At 43.5% G+C, this 22,978-nt stretch overlaps 1 protein-coding gene across 3 annotated transcripts in view; it reads right to left on the bottom strand.

The window, feature by feature from the left end:
• fnbp1l (formin binding protein 1-like) overlaps window positions 1-22,978 on the bottom strand; it is a 49,749-nt gene that overhangs the window by 4,681 nt on the left and 22,090 nt on the right. For 2 of the 3 annotated variants that reach the window (XM_024004922.2, XM_070447578.1), the window contains exons 2-13: window positions 22,098-22,213; window positions 17,601-17,651; window positions 13,905-14,052; window positions 13,685-13,747; window positions 12,830-12,934; window positions 12,583-12,711; window positions 12,294-12,440; window positions 11,503-11,712; window positions 9,537-9,646; window positions 9,273-9,405; window positions 7,448-7,542; window positions 131-294 (exon numbers count right to left, since the gene is read on the bottom strand). In XM_024004922.2, coding sequence (XP_023860690.1) covers window positions 131-294; window positions 7,448-7,542; window positions 9,273-9,405; window positions 9,537-9,646; window positions 11,503-11,712; window positions 12,294-12,440; window positions 12,583-12,711; window positions 12,830-12,934; window positions 13,685-13,747; window positions 13,905-14,052; window positions 17,601-17,651; window positions 22,098-22,213 — 1,471 coding nt within the window. The remainder of the gene's footprint in view (window positions 1-130; window positions 295-7,447; window positions 7,543-9,272; window positions 9,406-9,536; window positions 9,647-11,502; window positions 11,713-12,293; window positions 12,441-12,582; window positions 12,712-12,829; window positions 12,935-13,684; window positions 13,748-13,904; window positions 14,053-17,600; window positions 17,652-22,097; window positions 22,214-22,978) is intronic. The other variant, XM_070447579.1, reaches the window with a different exon arrangement.

Raw genomic sequence — 22,978 nt, 5'->3', positions numbered from 1 at the left:
GCAAATACTAAATACTGCTCTGGTATTTGAGTCCATATCACCAGTCAGAACGCCCACCACTATTACTGTCACTACACACAGTGAGACAGTGAAATGCATAGAGAGCATCACTGGCTGTGCTGTGTTGTACCGCTAAAGGAGTAGAGTGCTTTGCAGTGGCCAATGACTGGGAGCGGGTCGTCATCGTCAAACTCATCATCAAACTCGTCTGGCTGGTGGGCCTGTCGGGGGTCTGGCTGGTGAGGGGGGCTGCGGTGCTCCTGGTTGGGGACGTCTGTGTAACTGCCCTCAGGGCTGGAGGAAGAGAGGAGGAGAAGAGAGGGTGAAGAGAAGAGAAGGGATGGATGAGAGAGTCAGTGCCATCTCAGCCACTCAGGTTTAGATGGGTGAACTCATGGTAACCCTGAAGAAGGCACTATGATGCCGAAACGTTGGTGGTTTACGCAATAAATTACAGGAAGATTATAAACTGAGTCTACAAAGCATTAGGAACACTTTCCTAATATTGAGTTGCACCCCCTTTTACCCTCAGAACATCCTAAATTCGTCAGGCATGGATTACAAAGTGTTTAAAGGGTTCCACAGAGCCGGATGTCCTTTGTGTGGTGGACCATTCTTGATACAGACAGGAAATGGTTGAGTGTGAAAAACCCAGTAGCATTGCATTTCTTGACACGCTATAACCGGTGTAACGACGTGGCCTTTTGGGGGTGTATACCGTGGCTCTCTCCACCACAAGTTTTATGACTTTAAGACAGGTCATAAATACCTGGTAGAAAGAGCTTCTCTTAGTTGAAAACTCCTAATCCCCAAAATGGGAGAACTAAACAATATTTCTATTTTTGAGAATGTGGGAATTGTCCGTGGACACTAAAGGGATAGTCATGCTGAGTGCGTTTCATTTGGTGATCTCATGAAGGACAGGAAACACAAATAACTGTATCTCTTAAAAGTGTACATTTCCCAGCTTTCAGGTTTATATCTAAATATTGTGAAACGTATGTGATTAAACATGAAACTATTTGTGAAAAGATGTAATGTGATGTTAACCTTCTAAATTTTTTATTTTTTTTATTTAACCTTTATTTAACCAGGTAGGCAAATTGAGAACACGTTCTCATTTACAATTGCGACCTGGCCAAGATAAAGCAAAGCAGTTCGACACATACAACAACACATAGTTACACATGGAGTAAAACAAACATATAGTCAATAATACAGTGAAAAAAAAAAAAATAAGTCTATATACAATGTGAGCAAGTGAGGTGAGATCAAGGGAAGGTTGAAGGGAACCAACTATTATGTTATAAATAAATAAAAATATAAAAGGCCATGGAGGCGAAGTGAGTACAACACAGCAAGTAAAATAAAAACTTAAAAAAACAATGGAATGGTTGGTTTGCAGTGGAAGAAAGTGCAAAGTAGAGACAGAAATAATGGGTGCAAAGGAGCAAAATAAATTATAAATAAATACAGTAGGTAAAGAGGTAGTTGTTTGGGCTAAATTGTAGATGGGTTATGTACAGGTGCAGTAATCTATGAGCTGCTCTGACAGCTGGTGCTTAAAGCTAGTGAGGGAGATAGGTGTTTTCAGTTTCAGAAGATTTTTGTAGTTCGTTCCAGTCATTGGCAGCAGAGAAACTGGAAGGAGAGGCGTCCAAAGGAAGAATTGGTTTTGGGGGTGACTAGAGAGATATACCTGCTGGAGCGCGTGCTACAGGTAGGTGCTGCTATGGTGACCAGCGAGCTGAGATAAGGGACTTTACCTAGCAGGTCTTGTAGATGACCTGGAACCATGGGTGTGCGACGAGTAGGAGCGAGGGCCAGCCAACGAGAGTGTACAGGTCGCAGTGGTGGGTAGTATATGGGCTTTGGTGACAAAACGATGGCACTGTGATAGACTGCATCCAATTTATTGAGTAGGGTTTTGGAGGCTATTTTGTAAATGACATCACCGAAGTCGAGGATTGTAGTGGCAGTTTTACAAGGGTATGTTGCAGCATGAGTAAGATGCTTTGTTGCGGAATAGGAAGCCAATTCTAGATTTGACTTTGGATTGGAGATGTTTGATGTGAGTCTGGAAGGAGAGAGTTACAGTCTAACCAGACACCTAGGTATTTGTAAGTGTCCACATATTCTAGTCAGACCGTCCAAAGTAGTGATGTTGGACAGGCGGGCAGGAGCAGGCAGCGATCGGTTGAAGAGCATGCATTTGGTTTTACTTGATATTAAGAAGCAGTTGGAGGCCACGGAAGGAGAGTTGTATGGCATTGAAGCTCGCCTGGAGGGTTGTTAACACAGTTCAAAAGAAGGGCCAGAAGTATACAGATAGTGTCGTCTGCGTAGAGGTGGATCCGAGAATCACCAGCAGCAGAAGGCGACATCATTGATGTAAACAGAGAAGAGAGTCGGTCCAAGAATTGAACCCTGTGGCACCCCATAGAGACTGCCAGAGCCGGACAACAGACCCTCCGATTTGACACACTGAACTCGATCAGAGAAGTAGTTGGTGAACCAGGCGAGGCAATCATTAGAGAAACCAAGGCTGTCGAGTCTGCCAATGAGGATGTGGTGATTGACAGAGTCAAAGGCCGTGCCAGGTCAATGAATACGGCTGCACAGTATTGTTTCCTATCGATGGCGTTACGATATCGTTTATGACCTTGAGCGTGGCTGAGGTGCACCCATGACCAGCTCTGAAACCAGATTGCATTGCGGAGAAGGTGTGGTGGGATTCGAAATGGTCGGTAATCTGTTTGTTGACTTGGCTTTCGAAGACCTTAGAAAGGCAGGGTAGGATAGATATAGGTCTGTAGCAGTTAGGGTCAAGGGTGTCCCCCCTTTGAAGAGGGGATAACCGCAGCTGCTTTCCAATCTTTGGGGATCTCAGCGACACGAAAGAGAGGTTGAAGAGGCTAGTAATAGGGGTGGCAACAAATTTCAGCAGATAGTTTTAGAAAGAAAGGGTCCAGATTATCTAGCCCGGCTGATTTGTAGGGTCCAGATTTTGCATCATTTAGAACATCAGCTGACTGTATTTGGGAGAAAGGAAATGGGGAAGGCTTGGGCGAGTAGCAGAGGGGAGGCAGTGCTGTTGTCCGAGGTAGGGGTGCCAGGTGGAAAGCATGGCCAGCCGTAGAAAAATGCTTATTGAATTCTCAATTATAGTGGATTTGTCGGTGGTGACAGTGTTTCCTATCTTCAGAGCGGTTGGAAGCTGGGAGGAGGTGTTCTTATTCTCCATGGACTTTACGGTGTCCCAGAACTTTTTTGAATTTGTGTTGCAGGAAGCAATTTTCTGCTTGAAAAAGCTAGCCTTGGCTGTTCTAACTGCCTGTGTATATTGGTTTCTGGCTTCCCTGAAAAGTTGCATATCACGGGGGCTGTTCGATGCTAATGCAGAACGCCATAGGATGTTTTTCTGTTGGTTAAGGCAGTCAGGTCAGGAGAGAAACAAGGCTATATCTGTTCCTGGTCTCTAATTTCTTAATGGGGCATGCTATTCAAGATGTGAGGAAGGCATTTTAAAAAATGACCAGGCATCCTCTACTGACGGGATGAGATCAATATCCTTCCAGGATACCCGGCCAGGTCGATTAGAAAGGCCTGCTCGCTGAAGTGTTTCAGGAGCGTTTGACAGTGATGAGTGGAGGTCGTTTGACCGCTGACCATTACGGATGCAGGCAATGAGGCAGTGATCGCTGAGATCTTGGTGAAAACAGCAGAGTGTATTTGAGGGCAAGTTTGTTAGGATGATATCTATGAGGGTACCCGTGTTTACGGAATTGGGGTGGTACCTGGTAGGTTCATTTATAATTTGTGTGAGATTGAGGGCATCAAGCTTAGATTGAGGTGGCTGGGGTGTTGAGCATGTTCAAATTTAGGTCGCTAGCAGCACGAGCTCTGAAGATAGATGGGGGGCAATCAGTTCCACATATAGTGTCCAGAGCCAAGCTGGGGGCAGAGGGTGGTCTATAGCAGGCCAGCGGCAACGTGAGAGACTTGTTTTTAGAGAGGTGGATTTTAAAAGTAGAAGTTCAAATTGTTTGGGAACAGACCTGGAATATACAGAACTCTGCAGGCATCTTTGCAGTAGATTGCAACACCGCCCCCTTTGGCCGTTCTATCTTGTCTGAAAATCTTGTAATTGGGGATGAAAATGTCTGATTTTGGTGGTCTTTCTAAGCCAGGATTCAGACACGGCTAAAACATCCGGGTTGGCAGAGTGTGCTAAAGCAGTGAAAAAAACAAACTTAGGGAGGAGGCTTCTAATGTTAACATGCATGAAGCCAAGGCTATTACGGTTACAGAAGTCATCAAAAGAGACGGCCTGGGGAATAGGAGTGGAGCCAGGTACTGCAGGGCCTGGATTCCCCTCTACATCACCAGAGAGGAGTAGGATAAGGGTACGGCTAAAAGCTATGAGAATTGTCGCCTAGAGCTACTAGAGCAGAGAGTAAAAGGAGGTTTCTGGGGCGATAAAATAGTTTAAAGGAATAATGTACAGACAAAGGTATGTGGGATGTGAATACAGTGGAGGTAAACCTAGGTATTGAGTGATGATGAGAGAGATATTCTCTAGAAACATCATTGAACCAGGTGATGTCATCGCATATGTGGGTGGTGGAACTGAGAGGTTGGATATGGTATAGAGAGCAGGGCTAGAATCTCTACAGTGAAATAAGCCAATAAACACTAACCAGAACAGCAATGGACAAGGCATATTTACATTAAGGAGAGGCATGCTAATCGAGTGTATCAATAAGGGTCCAGTGAGTAGAGGTTGGTTGGGTGTGCGATCCGAACAGCTGGCCGGTATATGGCTATCGGTAGCAGCATAGGATGGAGGTCTGTTTGTAGATACCTCGTGCGTTTCCGTCGGTAGGTTAGTGGGGTTCCGTGTAGTGGGGTTCCGTGTGGTAGAGGGGATCAATCACAAATTGGCAAAATAGATATAGTGACCCAAGGAAAAAAATAAAATAAATAAATAATAATAATAATAGTTGTCCAATATACTTGTTCAAATAGCAGCCGATAAGACAGCAACGATTAGCGGGCTCAGATGAGCGTTCAGGTAACGTCGGGACGGAGGTGCCAGTTGGAAAATCCCTCGGGCAGAAACGTCGGCAGTCAGTCGCGGCAGTCAGTCGTGAAGGCCGGTGGGGTTCCGTATCTGCAGCAGCAACAAAAGAAACGGGTCCGGATGTGAGGAACTCCTCAGTGGCTAGCTCCAGAATGATTAGAGTTTGCTCCGGGGTCGACGTAAGCCAATAGTCACACGGTTTGCAGCTAGCTAGCTGCGAAATCAAGGTACAAGTGTCCAGAGCCTGCGGCTGGAATCGGGGAAACTGAGAGAAAGAGTCCCGGAATGCTCGGTCCGAGTCGCGTTGCACAAAGTGCCGTAGTTATCGAGCTAAGGAAAGCTGATGACCACTAAACGTGGGCAGCTGAAACACCAACGCTAGCCAGCAAACCGGCTAATTTCGGGGCAGCTACAGATTAGCTTCTGGCTAGCTATCGGAGTAGCTTCTGGTTAGCTTTCAGGCTAGCTTCTGAATTAGCCCCTGGCTAGCTTCCACGATGGATTTTCAGATTGAGGTAAATAATACCCTTTGTAATTGGTGAAGCGGGTTGCAGGAAAGCTTTTGCAGGAAAGCTTTTGTAGTTGAGTTCTTGGATAATAAAATAGATAAAAGATATGCGAAGAAAGGTGTAAATATATATATATAGGACACGAACAATACGGAACAGAAAAAGACGTCTGAACTGCTAAGCCACCTTGGACGAGATGAGAAATGAGAAAATATGGGTTTTCATATAAAAAGTTAACCAGGTCAGTAAGCAGGCCGACGTGAGCATAGACATGGATCGCCCTTTTCTCTGAAGTGTATAAAACCCATTTCTACGAAACATACATTAAGTAAGAGAACGCCGGGACAGAGTCCCCACGTTGGAATGGCTACAATTCTATAGGCCACAGAGACCATACAGCTGTAGTTTTGGCTACATGGCTGGAAATGGTTAAACTCGAGACTATCGATCACTACAGAATAAGAACAAATTCTAGATGACACAAATTACTAGTCTGCAGCTAGAAATACCGAGAACCGCCGAAGCATCTATCCTATGAGAACATTTCCGAATGGTACTCTGAAGTATCCATTCTAACCACCTACAACCACAAAAGACATTGTGACATCTGGGAAAGTTAACCAGAGACTGATTAACTCTACAGGACGATTGAGGATTCCAACAGAGAAAACAACAACGACATACAGGCGTAAATATATACATGGCAATTATTCTCGAATGAGCGGCCGTTTACGTGCAAAGGATCAGCATTTCAATGAATATAATTAGACTGTGTAGTGAATCCATTTAGTCTTTCCCGCTCTCTCAGTCCCCACCCCTTTCCTTTGTCTACCAAGCCGTCATATCGGCTTAGCCCAATAAGGACTTTTTCTATCATTGTTAGTAACCAATATCTACTGTTTGTTTGTTATGTAATTATGTGTGATTATTTAGTAAATAAATAATTAAGCCAATTTGTATATCGCTATTTCATGATTTTGGCTAGGGTTCGTGCAGATATCCAAGGGTTTGCGACGTTCAGTAATGAGAACTGATGAGGTAATAATTCATTAATAGAAGACTAGTTGATCAGATATTAAAATATCTGAAGAGTTATATTCGGAAAATTATAACGTTGTAATCTCAACATTTTCCGTGGTGCCCCGACTTCCTAGTTAATTAATGTTTACATGATTAGTTTAATCACGTAATACGTAAACCTAGGGAACTGATTTGATATAAATAAGTCTTCACATTTAATGATAGTCCAGACACGACCCCAGTGTGCCTTGCACCTACTGCCACACCCCGTTCAAAGGCACTTAAATTCATCTTGCCCATTTACCCTTTGAATGGCACACATACACAATCCATGTCTTGATTGTCTCAAGGCTGAAAAATCCTTCTTTAACATGTCTCCTCCCCTTCTTCTACACTGATATAAGCGGATTTAACAGGTGACATCAATAAGGGATCATAGCTTTCATCTGGCTAGTCTATGTCATGGAAAGTATGCGTTTTGTATGCTCAGTGTATATAGTGTGCAACTCTTTATTTTGATAGCCTACAGTGTACTCGCCGTTAGTCAGTACCTCTACTAACTTTTTCGGGTGTGTGCCAGCTCAAGCTTTTGACTGAACTCACGGTGAGTCGCAAGCTGTAGGATTCTGCTCCAGTCAGTCTGTGACTGAGTCATCTTCCTTTACAGAAAATGATTACAACACCACCCATGTTAAGTATTCTAAGACAGACATAACTAGAATGTGCGCCATTCTATATCTATACAAAGACATCTGGTGAATGTCCCTCTACCATCTCCCTCTACTACGCATGATAGGATCTATACCAGTCCTCGTGTGTTTGTGTGCCCTCTGACCTCTCTCTGCCGTGGGGGGCGTGATGGTTGACATCAGCACTGGGTCTTCGGTCTCCTCTGGTGCCCACTTTCCCCTCCACCTCCGACAGCCAGCTCTGAGGATGAGTGAGTGAGTGAGTGAGAGAGAAAGGAAATTAACAGTGGGAGAATCAGTCATATAACAGTCATGCTGCTGTTCACAACCCCACGGTGGATACACTCATTCCTTTCCTTGATATGCCATCATTCAGCCAGTCTTTCAATATAGTGTAGTAGATGGAACCCCCTGAAGATCCAAGCAGTCATCAGAGCATGTGAACGGAGTTGAGCGGTGGGGAAACCCGCTCATCATTCATGGAGCTTGTGCTGCTCCACCTCCTTTCCAACCGCTCCTCTCACAGGATTGTTTTTTAAATGCCGCTCCAAATTTGCTCCATTCATTAAAATCACAATTTAAACAACACCCATCTATCTTTGTGACTACATGGACCTACCATTTGGTTTTGAAGTATTGAAACCAAACCATAAGATTTGAATGAAAAGTATTTTAATAAACAACATGAAAAGGTGACTGTAAGAAGCGCTCATTATTTCAAATAGGCTACATGTCATATTAAACAGCATATAAACACTCTAAACAGATCAAGAGCAGACAGCTACTCTAAGAAGGCAATGTATTATTTAGGCTAGAATATTTCAAGGCTACAGCCTACAAAGGTATACATTGTGAAGCATTTGCAAATGCGAAACAATAGGCTGGTAGGGACATAAAGCGCTCAGCATTTAAACATTTTGTTGTATTAAATCATTGGAGTCTATAAATTGCGCATTTAGGCTGTGACTTACTTAGAATGAAACAAATTAAACTAAAAATGCCTTATTAGGTATAATTTACAGTGCCTTTGATTTTATTTTTTAGAAACACGACTTTGGACAGTGTGTGGCTTCAGGCTCATACGATGGTGCCTGGAGAGCAGACCAGCAGCGGAGAATATCCTCACTGTGCTTGCAGAGCCACTGGGGATGCTAAACACCCTTTTGGCCACTCTTGCCAGGCTGGGCAGAGATGCAGAGTTGCTTTTTTTTCTTCTATAGGTAGGCTTAAAGGGTTTTAGGCAAAATAACTCAATCAAAAACAGAAAGCTCCTTGAAATTGGAAATATGCCAGGCCTATTGGGCCAAATTCAATTAGGGCCTATTGTATAGATAAGAGAACAAAAAACTTTTAAGTGATCTTATTCTTAGTGTATAAATACTTTGCTACAGTGAGACACTTAGTTATCTACCCACCTCATTCCTTTCTTTTAACATGTGCACGGAGTAAGTACACCATCATGCTTTTGGGATACGTGTCTTTTCAGATTCCACAATGATTCTTTACACACTCCCTCTCTTGCTCTGTCCTCCTCATCTTTGTAAGTCACCTTGATTTTGTGTGTTTTATCAGTTTCTTTATGAAAATATTTAGCATACTTGATGACAGTAGCTAAAGCAAGGGGATAAAGCAGCACACAAGTAGACTACAAATGAATGCTGGGACGGGCATGCCCTGAGCTCGTGAAGTGAGCAGTACTGGAGCGGGCGAGAAGGCTGACGCTCCAGCCTTTGGGAATCTAGTTCTGCGCTCCAGTCAAATTGGGCACGCTCCGCTCACATACTGTACTCTGGCAGTCATATCCTGTTCTATTCAGTGTGCTGTTGACAAAGAGAAGCAGTGTATATAGTCATCCTCTAGAGGGGGCTAACTCAGCACTGTAAACCTCAGCCCAGTCACCATGTCTCCAGATATGCTGTGAAGGCTCCCCTCCATTCCCCTACCCTCTGCTCTCTGGCCTGGAAGACCTACCTCATTCTTGTGGATCTCAGAGCGCAGTTTCTCCATGTTGCACATGGTCTCTGATATCTTGGGCTGGAGACTCTGGGGGTCGCCCATCTGAGGGTTCTTCTCATACACATCCTTCATCTTGTTCAGTGCATCTCTGGATACACAGTCACAATGGGAAAACATTAAACACAAACAATTGAACAAATAGCACTGAAATACTAATGGAGCAGAAACATGGACAATATATAAGATAGAATGCAGCGTTAAGGTGTTCCAATAGCCTACCTTTGGTCCACTTCTTTCTGTAGTTCTTTGCTGAGCTCGTCTATCCTAGCCTGGAGCCTCTTACGTCTCTGTTCAGGAGGCAGGTGGCTAAAGTCCTCCAGTGATGGAGCCTGAAATCACATCAGTATACTGTCTAGTCAAAATGACAGTCACTCATGGGCTCTAGAAACCTTTTCGCAGCAAGAACCAAGAGAATGACAGTAGGAGAGACCAGGGAAAGAATAGGTTTGAAAACCTCACTCAAGAACTGTCTGTAACACTAGACATGTGCTATAGAACTCCACTAGATGGGACAAATATGCACAACTAGCTCTGGCAGTGGAGACATCACACCACTGACCTTCACTGACCACTGTGTTAAAATAAGCCAATAGAAAAAAAGACAAATAAAAGGTTTGAATGGTTGTCAACATGTATGTGGCTCATGTAGGTTACTATGGTAACTAACAGCACAGCGTCACACTATCACAAGGGTGTGACTATTTTCTGTTTGGAACAAAGTTCCCCAAAAACATTAAGGACAGAGGTAGGCACAATCTGATGAGCACGTTTAGTGTCTCAATCTGGGTGAAGTTATACTTGTCACAATGTTACATAATCGGTGTTATTTATATTCAGAGATTGAATGATGCTGCATATAATGTGTTGTATCATGTATTGGAAAAGCTATCCTCCAAGGAGAATACACTGTTCTCAAGGTATACTTTAATTTCCACTAAAAACGAGTTGACATCTTAAAAGCCCCTTGTAGATGATGCGATGCCATTTAGACAGAGGGTTGTTTCCAGGAAGTCTGTCTCTTTACTGCAGACACACCATGAATCACCTCAGCCATCCATTAAGGAAATTAAACCAGGTCCTTCAGCCAGAAACCAATGACAGACACACAGGGGTGACACACAATCAATGGTCTGGTCTGGTAATACTACCTTGTGACATTCATTAGACTGTGTAGCCATCACAGTATATTGGCTGGCTCATGACGAGGTACAATACAGTTGACCTTCATGTCACATCGACATGTCACCACCACCACCACCCCATCCATATACCGCCTACAGTTTCAATATCGCTTCCTACATTTCACACTAGACACACAAGACTCAATCATGACATTTGAATCCTGTGATTTCAACATACCCCTGATCCTAACTAGTGAAAAACAACATCAGAGAGAAGAGGATGTGAGAGAGAGAGAGAAAGGTAAATCACTGCAAACCCAAACACACTGACATGCTCTTAGTCTTACCCTTCGTTTAAGACCCCTGAAAGACGCTATCCTCGGTTTGACCGTTCTCATTTCAGACAGAAAGCTATGGGGTCACTGGCAAATTTAGGAAACAGAGTGGCTGACGACAGCCAGGTCGGGGTGTTGGGGGGGGGGGCAACAAAAAAGGGTTGGTCAACCTACCAACTTTCAAAACTTGGAGCATATTGTAATGATTGAACAGAAACTCATGGTGTTGTTTCTATATAAAAGTGATAAACAAGTGGTTCAACATATTATCCCACAAAACAAATCTCAGCAGGAGAAACTCCAGTTAAGCAAGATGACATTTGAGAGAACCTCAGGTGAGAGACAAGAATGGACATGACAAAACAAGAGCAGGCAAATCAGAGTCAATATGAGCACCAACACCTCTTTCAACGGACTAGACAAGTCATTTGAAAATGGTGAGCTACTCTAACACAAACCACCAAAAAGTTATAGATTAACAGACGGACAATTTGGCCTTTGGTAGGTCAAAGTGCAGTGACTGATGTTATGGAGTAGAAAATGTTAGATCTAGGTGACTGTTACAAAACCCAGCTACTGTAAGTCACCAGAAAGGGTGTTAGACGACGGTTGTATAAACCTACCAGGGCACTCTGTTATGATAGAAAAACATAGAAAGATAAATACAAGTTATTTAACACTGAAACAATGAGAGAATGTGTTCGTATTAAGTGATGACGGATCTCTCACCTTCGGCTTTTTCCCAAAGAGCCACAGTTTGTTCTTGGCTGTTTTGCTGATGGAGTGTTTGGGGTCTGGCTTGACCCCCCCCTCGTTCTTGGGGGTGCTGATGGTGTTGTCTGAGCCCGTCCGGGAGAGATTCTGACTGTAGTCCTCAAACGGGTAGTCCCCCGGAGGCTCAAAGCCTGACTTAAACGACTCCACTACAATCGCTGAGTCCTGTAAGAAAGAAAGAAAGAAAGAGAGAAAAAGAGAGAGAAAGAATGATAGTGAACATTAAACATTACCAACTGACATTTCTTTAAAATTAAGTTTTCTGGGACATCATGACAGCAGTGTACTCCACAGCCCAGCCCCTGGTAGAAACCACACGTTGAGTGCATAAATAAGAATCAAATGAAAACATGTCACACAGAGTGGGGAGCAGCTCTGCTCAGCTGCCTCCAGCAGCAGCAACAGCCTGTAGGCCTGTGGGTGGGGAGGAGAGAGGAGACTCTGCCTGCCAGTACCAGTCATGCCACACAAACACTGGTGGAGGCTGAGGCCAGAGGCTGGCTTTAATAGAGCCCAGGGAGCAATTGAGACCAGAGGCTGGCTTTAATAGAGCCCAGGGAGCAATTGCCTCACCGCTGGCCTGGCTGCTGGGTGGATGACTAACTACTGGTTCTGGTCCTGCTCCACCCATGCCACGTGCTGCCTCCGCTCCATGCACTGAGGTAAAGGATAGTCTGGTGTACACCCTACCTCAAACTATAAGGCACAGTGCTATATAATGCAGGTGTACCATCCTCCAGACCCACCTTGCGTTGGTCCACAGCCTTGGCAGCAGTCACCATACCCTCCAGACACTTGGAGATAATGGGGACGACTCTGCGCTCCACGTCGGCAAAGCTCCGGTACGTCTCTCCCAGCTTCACTGTCCGCCTCTCGTCCATGTCCTGCAGGTTCTGGAGAGGTCGGAAAACACACAATGACCTCTGACCTTCTGGTTTCCTGTTAGGCAATCACAGCTCAGATTTCCATCTGTCAGGGCAATAGGGGACAAGAGAGAAGTTGAAGCCTGGAGGAGAATGGCTGGCTGTGGCTTACCTTGAATATCTGTGGAATGGCCACGTTGAAATGTTTCCACTGTTCCCCGTTAAAGTTCTGCAGCTGAGCAGCGTACTCGTTCTTACTCTCGTCTGCCGAGTGTGTGCGCAGGTACAACTGGGACTTTGCCTGCAGTGGATAAGAGGGAGAATTCAGGACCACTCAATATAGACAGCAAATCACAACCTCTGAGGTGTATGAGTGTAGGTAGTGTACATGTCATGTCTCAAGCCAGGTCAGGACTTACCTTTTCTACCTCTGACTTGGTGGCGTTGATGTCGTTGTCTAACCGGTCGTAGCTGATCTGTGATTTCTCTGCCTCCTTGCACTCCCGCTCAAACTTCTTCTTGCTCTAAGAAAGTAAAATGGGAGATTGAGATTACTAGTCAAGACCTGTTGACCTCTTCTCAAAACGGAGAGTCAATCATGCAACCCTGTCCCATTTCTACAGGACATAGACGGGAGAGCAAAACACTTATCTTGCCAGGGTATTAGCAAGATAACTTTGTAAGGATAGAATGAGAGAGAGAGAGAGAGAGAGAGAGAGAGAGAGAGAGAGAGATCCATGCTGTGAGCCCCTTAGATAGCAGTGGTTAACAGGCAGCAGTGATAACTAAAAAAACTAAAAATAAATATATCCTTTCTTCCTGCCAGAACATCTGTGTTGCATTACGTGACAAAGAGGAATACCTAAGGCATTACAACACTGCCATTCTCAATCTGAGACTCAGCTGTAGCTGGCTGCAATTATACAAGCCCTAAAAGCTGCAAAAATGATCGAGCCTCAGAGACTGAAACACAGGCAGACTGAAAAGGCCTGAAATGCAGGAATGCTCCTCTCATCAGTGTGTGTGTGTCCACTTGCTTTTTTTATGCATGTATCTTCCTGTGTGTGTGTGTGCACTATTTGAAATGTGTGTGAGCGCTGTGTAGGTAAGTGGAGATCCTCTAGGCCCTCTCTTGCATGCAGCCCAGCAGGACTAGGCGTCTGGCAGTCGGCGGAGGGGAGCAGGTCCCTGCTGGATGTGTCACACCCTCCTTTCCCTGTCCCCTTTGTGCCTTGTGCCACTGTGGCCCTCCCTCTATCCCTCCCTTCTCTCACATTGTCCATCTGTTTCCAACACTGGTCCAGATACTGCTGGGCCTTCCTGCCCTCCTGGAGGTGCTGTGGAGTCAACAAACACAAACAACTCAACAAAGGAAGATCTCAATAAACACATTTATAATGCACTCACTACAGCGTAAACAAAAGAACCAAACTGTACATAATGAAGGCCTGTTCTACCAGGGAGTAGTGTACCACTACTAGTAAAGCCACTCACCTGTTTCCTCTCTGACTTGAGGTCCTGTGAATACCTCATCAGCTCTCCGTACACCTTGTGTCCCATCTCCTCGGCCACCACCTCCCTCTGCCCCGCGTAGTCATTCAGCTCGTTCAGGATGGAGTAGAACGACACGCACGACGAGAACCTGAACACAAAGGACAGGTCAGTGTACTCAACACTTAATCTAAGCATGTATACTGTCCTCGGCCATAGGGTACAGAAAACTAGGGTATTAGCAAGATAACTTTATAAGGATAGAATGAGAGAGAGAGAGAGAGATGCTGTGAACCCCTTCGATAGCAGTGGCTAAGGCCACATCTACAATATGGCACTAGTCTGGATTTAGGCTCCGAGTGTACCACACAGACAGAGGATGCCTAGTGGGAGCTGGAAATCCAATAACACTGGCCTCGGTGTTGAGACTGACAACAAGCCCACCTCCGCCTTAGGGACGTTACCATCTCACTTTATTAGAATTCTCCCAAACCTCCATCCCCCACACACATCCACTGAGGGAGGACCACAGAAGGAGGGACCGCGACATATGTTATGTATCCCTTAGAGGGCCCCAGGAGCCCCACTCCCTCCCTCCAACCATCCTCTCCCTGTCCTGTTATAGCACCAGTGTTAGGAGTTAGGACACAGGGCCAAATGATGCAGGGATAATGTAATTCATTAGGGGAATGGTTTCAGAGAATTCAGAGGGTGTTGTCCCAACCATGGCCTGTCCTAAATATCAGTGCTGTGAAGCTGAGCCTAAATGCAGCTCTCAGCTCCATTTACAATGGTGTTCTTCACTGGTTGCCCTTTTCTTGTGGTAACAGGTCACACATCTTGCTGCTGTGATGGCACACAGGTGGTATTTCACCCAATAGATAATGGGAGTTTATATCAAAATTTGCTTTTTTCAAATGATTTGTTGATCTGTGTAATCCGAGGGAAATAGGTGTCTCTAATATGGTCATACATTTGGCAGGAGGTTAGGAAGTGTAGCTCAGTTTCGACCTCATTTTGTGGGCATTGTACAAGTAGCCTGTCTTCTCTTGAGAGCCAGGTCTGCCTACAGTGGCCTCTCTCAATAGCAAGGTTATGCTCACCGAGTCTGTATATAGTCAAAGGTTTCCTTACGTTTGGGTCAGTCACAGTGGTCAGGTATTCTGCCACTGTGCACTCTCTGTTTAGGGCCAAATAGCATGCTAGTTTTCTCAGTTTTTTGTAAATTCTTTCCAATGTGTCAAGTAATTATATTTTTGTTTTCTCATGATTTGGGTTGGGTCTAATTATGTTACTGTCCTGGGGCTCTGTGGGGTCTATTTGCGTTTGTGAACAGAGCACCAGGACCAGCTTGCTTAGGGGGGTCTTCTCCAGGTTAATTCCTCTGTAGGTGATGGCTTTGTTATGGAATCGATTCCTTTTAGGAGGTTGTAGAATTTAACAGCTCTTTTCTGGATTTTGATAATTAGCAGGTATCGGCCTAATTCTGCTCTGCATGCATTATTTGGTGTTTTATGTTGTACACAGAGGATATTTTTGCAGAATTCTGCATGCAGTCTCAATTGTATTTTTAGCCAGTTCTTAATTGGTATGTCTAATTTTATGTTCCTTTTGATGGCATAGAAGGCCCTTCTTGCCTTGTCTCTCAGACTGTTCACAGCTTTTGTGGAAGTTACCTGTGGCACTGATGTTTAGGCCGAGGTATGTATAGTTTGTGTGCTCTAGGGCAACAGTGTCTAGATATCATTTGTATTCGTGGTCCTGGCAACTGGACCTTTTTTGGAACACCATTATTTTAGTCTTACTGAGATTCACTGTCAGGGCCCAGGTCTGACATAATCTGTGCAGAAGATCTAGGTGCTGCTGTAGGCCCCAGATTCTTGTAGGGTGAGGCCAGGTGCTGCAGACTGTTCTAGTGCCCTCGCCAATTCGTTGGTATATATGTTGAAGAGGGTTTGGGCTTAAGCTGTATCCCTGTCTCACCCCCCAGCCCTGTGGAAAGAAATGTGGTTTTTTTGCCAATTTTGACCTCACACTTGTTTGTGTACATGGATTTTATAATGTCTTATGTTTTTCCCCAAACACCACTTTCCATCAATTTGTATTGCAAACCCTCATGCCAAATTGTCAAAAGCTTTTTTTTTTTATCAACAAAGCATGAGAAGACTGCCTTTGTTTTGATTTGCTTGTTTGCCAATTAGGGTGTGCAGGGTCTGTCGTACGGTCATTTTGTAAAAAGCCAATTTCATATTTGCTCAGTACATTGTTTTCGCTGAGGAAATGTACGAGTCCGCTGTTAATGATAATGCAGAGTATTTATGCTGTTGACGCATATCTCCCCGGTAGATATCGGGGTCAAATTTGTCAACCCTTTTGTGGATTGGGGTGATCAGTCCTTGGTTCCAAATATTGGGGAATATGCCAGAGCTGAGGATGATGTTAAACTCTAAGTAAAACCAAATTGGAATTTGTGGTCTGTATATTTTATCATTTCATTTAGATACCATCAACACAACAGGCCTTTTTGGGTTGGAGGGTTTGTATTTTGTCCTGTAGTTCCTTCAATGTAATTGGAGAATCCAGTGGGTTCTGGTAGTCTTTAATAGTTGATTCTAAGATTTGTATTTGATCATATATATGTTTTTTCTGTTTGTTCTTTGTTATAGAGCTAAACATATTGGAGAAGTGGTTTATCCATACATCTCTGTTTTGAATAGATAACTCGTGTTGTTTGTTTAGAGTTTTCCTAGAAGTGGTAAGATTCTATGGATTCTTATTACATTGAGCTGATTTCTGACGTGTTATTCCTTCTTTTTTCATAGTGTATTTCTGCATAGTTTTAGTGATTCACCATAGTGAAGGCGTCGGCATAGGTTCTGGGTCTCTGTTTTTGGTTGGATAGGTTTCTCAATTTTTCTGCATTCTTCATCAAATCACTGGTCATGGTTGCTAATTTTCTTAGGTTGTCAGCTTGAAATTTGATAGGGAAGCCAGGTCAAATATACTGTTTAGGTTTTCTACTGTCAAGTTTACACCTTCACTATTACAGTGAAACCTTTTGTCCAGGAAATTGTCTAGAAGGGATTGAATTTTGTTGATGCCTAATTGTTTTTTGGTAGATTCTCACACTATTTACATTCCATCTTCCAAATTTTTTAACATGATTAAATTCCTTTGGCTTTGATGCCTCATGAATGTGCATTGCTCTGTTCAAGTAGTGTGATTTTGCTGTGATATGATAGGGGTCAGTGGACTGACTGAACACTCTAAGAGACTCTGGGTTGAGGTCAATGATGAAGTAGTCTACAGTACTACTGCCAAGCGATGAGCTATAGGTGTACCTTAAAGCCTTGACTATGTACATACCCAGCGTCTGACAGAGCTCTCTCTCTGTGCGTCTCTCTCCCCCTCTCCCAGCCCTCTCCTTTGAGATCATTCCTGTGCATTAGCAGCCAATAATGTCACCGTGGAGTGGCCAAGAACTGTGACCGTACGTCAGAGCCAGAAATCCTACACAGCTGTAGGACTCCAACTCTCTTACTCGATTCTATGGAAGCAATTAAACGTTTTAAAGTGCTGGGTTGCCATGGCAGCCCGTGTTTGTTGGTGACAGGGCTATTGGGGAGGCCCTGTGTGTGGTGTAAAGCTGATACCACTCGCAGGTTAACTATTTAATGAAACTGGGTCTACTCTACTCACCTAGGTTCATCGTCTTTGGAGCGTTTGGGACAGTACTTCTTCACCAGGTTCCTGTGAGGTGAGAGGAGACAGACGTTCAGAGACAGAGATTAGATAGCTCAGTTAATTTCCGTAAGTCAGATTCTCCACTGAGACAGAGAAACTAGATAAAGTAGGTCAGACACACAAAGCTAAACTGGCACAGTGTGATATTCCTGCACACGCAGGAGGAGCAACACAAAGAAATGGTTCTCTTTGATAAAGTAGTCCCTCTGGAGAGATACTCCTGTAGTAGTGTTATGCTGTGGTGCTCTTCAGGCATGCAGTAAATGCAACGCTCTTGCTCCAATCGCTCTTCAGGGATGAATGGAGGAGGAATCCAGAGAGGTTTTCAGACCCGTCTGTCCCCCTCCCCCCTCCTCCCCACTGAACCCAGCACTCTGTTTCCCCTGTCCTGGGGAGCAGGGGACCAGGGGAGTAGCTCCCCACACACAGACTGAGAAACATCAGCCTGGTCTGGTGCCTTTCCATGAAATACACAGAACAATATAGTCGCTAGTAAAAGTCTACACGCCCCTTGCACATTTTGCTACCTTAAAAAGGCCCAGTGGAGTCAAAAACATGATTTTTCTGTGTTTTATATATATTTCCACACTGAGGTTGGAATAATACTGTGAAATTGTGAAAATTATGATAATACCCCTTTAGTGTAAGAGCAGTTTGAGAAGACCACCTGAAATGTCAGCCTGTTTTGGTGGATGGAGTTTTGGCCTCCCATGGTGACATCACCATGCAGTAAATTAACAAATCAATAAGAAAGAGTTCCAAACCTCTCTGCCAATAAGAGCTAATTGTCTGTTTTCCCCTCCCCACTCAGAACACTCCCAGACAGTCTTGCTTGAAAAATTGCTCTGTTTGTTTTTGATCGTTGTAATTGAAAACAATCACAGAGAGGTACTTAAATTGTTCCCCAGAAATGATTTGATATTGAGATAAAAACATCTGCCATTGGACCTTCAAAATTAAATCCAAAAAGGGAATAAATGAGATTATTTTCCCTACCGATCTACTCCCCATTTTCAAAGTGGAAGAAAAGTTATAGAAAATGTTGCAAATTAATACAAAATAAAAAACAAAAATGTCTTCATTGTGTATCTGTCTTCACACCTCAGAGTTAATACTTGGTGGAAGCACCTTTGGCAGCCATTACAGCTGTGAATCATTTTTAATAAGATCAACAACTCTTAGGACAACATTTATCAAAAAATATAAATAAATCTAATTAAATACTGTGCAAGGGCTGTGTAGACTTTCACTAGGCACTGTACCTGAACAGAGTGACTGTCCAGGGTAGAGGTCGACCGATTATGATTTTTCAACGTCGATACCGATACCGATTATTGGAGGACCAAAAAAGCCGATACCGATTTAAAAAATAATTATAATAAAAAAATTAAAAAAAATAAAAAATTCGGCCGATTTTTATTTATTTATTTGTAATAATGACAATTACAACAATACTGAATGAACACTTATTATAACTTAATATAATATATCAATAAAATCAATTTAGCCTCAAGTAAATAATGAAACATGTTCAATTTGGTTTAAATAATGCAAAAACAAAGTGTTGGAGAAGAAAGTAAAAGTGCAATATGTGCTATGTAAGAAAGCTAACGTTTCAGTTCCTTGGTCAGAACATGAGAACATGAAAGTTGGAGGTTCCTTTTAACACGAGTCTTCAATATTCCCAGGTAAGAAATTTTAGGTTGTAGTTATAGGAATTATAGGACTATTTCTCTCTGTATGATTTGTATTTTATATACCTTTGACTATTGGATGTTCTTATAGGCACTTTAGTATTGCAAGTGTAACAGTATAGCTTCCGTCCCTCTCCTCACTCCTCCCTGGGCTCGAACCAGCAACACAACGACAACAGCCACAATCGAAGCAGTGTTACCCATGCAGAGCAAGGGGAACAACTACTAGAAGGCCCAGAGCGAGTGACGTTTGAAACGCTATTAGCGCACGCTAACTAGCTAGCCATTTCACTTCGGTTACACCAGCCTCATCTCGGGAGTTGATAGGCTTGAAGTCATAAACAGCGCAATGCTTGACGCACAACGAAGAGCTGCTGGCAAAACGCACGAAAGTGCTGTTTGAATGAATGTTTACGCGCCCGCTTCTGCCCACCACCACTCAGTCAGATACTAGTATGCTTGTATGCTCAGTCAGATTATGTGCAACGCAGGACACGCTAGATAATATCTAGTAATATCATCAACCATGTGTAGTTAACTAGTGGTTATGATTGATTGTTTTTTATAAGATAAGTTTAATGCTAGCTAGCAACTTACCTTGGCTTACTGCATTCGCGTAACAGGCAGTCTCCTTGTGGAGTGCAACGAGAGAGAGGCAGGTCGTTATTGCGTTGGACTAGTTAACTGTAATGTTGCAAGATTGGATCCCCCGAGCTGACAAGGTGAAAATCTGTCAATCTGCCCATGAACAAATAAGAATGTGTTCTTAACGGATTGCCTAGTTAAATAAAAGGCATTAAAAATATATATATTATTATTTAATAAAAATAATAATAATTTATATATTAAAAAATAATAATAACAATTAAAAAATTATAATAAATCAAAAAAATCATCAAATAGGCGCCCAAAAATACCGATTTCCGATTGTTATGAAAACTTGAAATCGACCCTAATTAATGAGCCATTCCGATTAATCGGTCGACCTCTAGTCCAGGGAGTCAGGGAGAAATTCCCCAACAGAAATGGTAGGGCGATAACGAGTAGAAAAGACTCGTTCCACCCACAGTGTGTAGCCTGTCAGCGTGTAATGCACATGTTTAAAGAATGCATAAGGGACAAATCAGGAGCTCCTCGTTTTCAGCCCATAATTCATAGCTGGTTAAATTATTCACTGGGTTACACGTGCTTCGTGTGCAAACCTCTCGTTAGGAGCCATGACTAAACATCCCCAGTTTAATAGGTTAGCCATCATTCACACACACGAAAAACATTTTCTTTCGAACATCTTCCAAAACAATATGATTTCAAGTCAAAATAATCTGAACCAAACCTCTTAAAGCAGTACCCTAGGGGATTTCCTTCTTCAATAAAATGTCATATTTCAGCGCAGCAGGGGTCCAGTTTCTGCTGGTCTGGGGGTCCTGGTGCTTGTCTTACTGAGCGGCTACAGTAGGTGGCTCATGACATGCTAAGGAGACTTGGTCAGCGGCAGTGTTGTATCTAGGCAACACCTCAAAGCGATATGGGGGGGGGGGGGGCTCCTGGGGGTTGCAAAGGCCACAGCTGGAGCCCCTCTACATTACCGTCCCACAGGCCAGGCAGCAGTGATGACATAGCTTCAGGGGGACGAAGAGGAACACATCAACACACAGCCAGATGGTGTAGCACGGATGCTGGGAAATACTAGGAATAATATTCAATTCCCTTGTGCATTGACAGCACATTGGGACAGCACACTGCTGATATGTTGTCGTTTCTAAACCTTAATAACAGAGATACTCACGGCAGGATGCCTTTTATGTGGGATAGAATGTTAGCGCTTATGGCATCTGATATGGGATGTGGTACCAGTTACTCACAAGTACAAAATACATTCAACTAAATGTGTTAGCATTGACACCTTTTTTCCAAATTGCTTTTCTTTGGGAAAACAAACCAGCCTAATAAAAGTGACCACGTGAGAGGGAAGGAGACAGAGTCATACTCTCTCAGTCGTGGCAGTAGCTCAGAGTAGAGGGGATGATTAAGCAGGAAACAGAGGCATGAAGTTTAACCACAGCATGCCATGGTGACATCATGAGCCATGTGTGTGTGTGAGCAAGTTCAGTGAGTGGTCACCTATGGTTTACTAACCAGAGCCTACATCTGCCTATTCCCAGCTTAAATGGTGTTAAACCAGTGGTCTCACTCTGATCCAAGAACTGGTAGAATCGTCGTCGTTTTAGAAGTCCTTGTTAGGGGTTTTGCTCATTTGTAGATTTGCTCCAAAAGATAACACATGGATGTCAGGCAGGATACAGAGTTGAGTAATCCAACTGCATATAGATCTGTAGACCTACTCCTCTACTGTCTAGAGACTGTCCAGGAGCCACCTCCTAGACATCCATTTGTTCTGTGCGGCTAATCCTATTATATTGATTTGTGGCCTACCAAAATCAATTCATGGCAGCACAACCATGTCTGATTGGGTGAGTTGCCCCTATTGTTCAGACAGTGGTCGCACTGATGTTCTCAGATATTCATTAAAACAGATCCAATCACATCATTTCATAATGAATCCTAATGATGTTTCATTATCTTTGATATAACACGATGAAGGTTAATATACAGAACTACTAATGTCTAATATGCATGTATAACACAGAATAGGCGTACTCGTCAATTCATTATTCAGTGTACGCAAAACCCCTCAAAACAGTTCCATGGAATTGAAAGATAAAAACCAGTGGGCCAGGGAGTTTGAATAGGGTTTTACCTCAACTGTTTTGCATATGTCTGTTCGATCTCCAGCCTTTCCTTGACAAACTTTGAATACCTCTCTAGGAAGTCGATCCCCCATTGAGTATGCTTGTCAAGGTTTTCAAACTGGTCCTGAGAGAGAGATGGAGAGAAGAGGGAGAGGGTGGTTAAGGTTGGAGGGAGACTGACCGACCGTGTGAGCTCTTAGTGACATGCACATGACGGACTGAATTAAATGATCCATGAATGAGAACCAGTCATATTACATGGAAAAACAAACATTATGTTGAGTCACTACTTTATCGCTGAGTTCCAGCGAGCGGACTCCGCGCAGACACAGTCCCATACTTCTACCAATGAGAATTCTAGTTAAGATGTTTCATAGCAGAACCAGCTACACCTTGTCTCTAGATATGGGGGGGGTGATATTACATTGGGGCGGCAGATAGCCTAGTGGTTAGAGCATTGGACTAGTAACCGAAAGGTTGCAAGATCGAATCCCCGAGCTGACAAGGTACAAATCTGTCGTTCTGCCCCTGAACAAGGCAGTTAATCCATTGTTCCTAGGCCGTCATTGAAAATAAGAATTTGTTCTTAACTGACTTGCCTAGTTAAATAAAGGTAAAATAAAAAACTTATCGGGATATTATTTTGGACGATATATTGTATCGTTTTGACAATGTCGCAATATTATGTGTGCGCTAATTGGCTGTACATGCAACAAAACACCAGTATTTTTCCTACATAGCTTGGAAGCTTTGGCACATCGAATCGCAACATATAAATCGGTACCAAAGTATTGTGATAACATCGTATCGTCAGGTCCCTGGCAATTCCTGCCCTACTTGTCTATAGAGTAAAGGCAGAACAGGCCTTACTGTATATTTTGGATGGATG

The sequence above is a fragment of the Salvelinus sp. IW2-2015 genome, linkage group LG16 (genome assembly GCF_002910315.2).
Source record: "Salvelinus sp. IW2-2015 linkage group LG16, ASM291031v2, whole genome shotgun sequence".
NCBI lineage: Eukaryota > Metazoa > Chordata > Actinopteri > Salmoniformes > Salmonidae > Salvelinus > Salvelinus sp. IW2-2015.
Note: the sequence above shows the minus strand (reverse complement) of the source record. Positions and strands in the feature narration are given on the sequence as shown.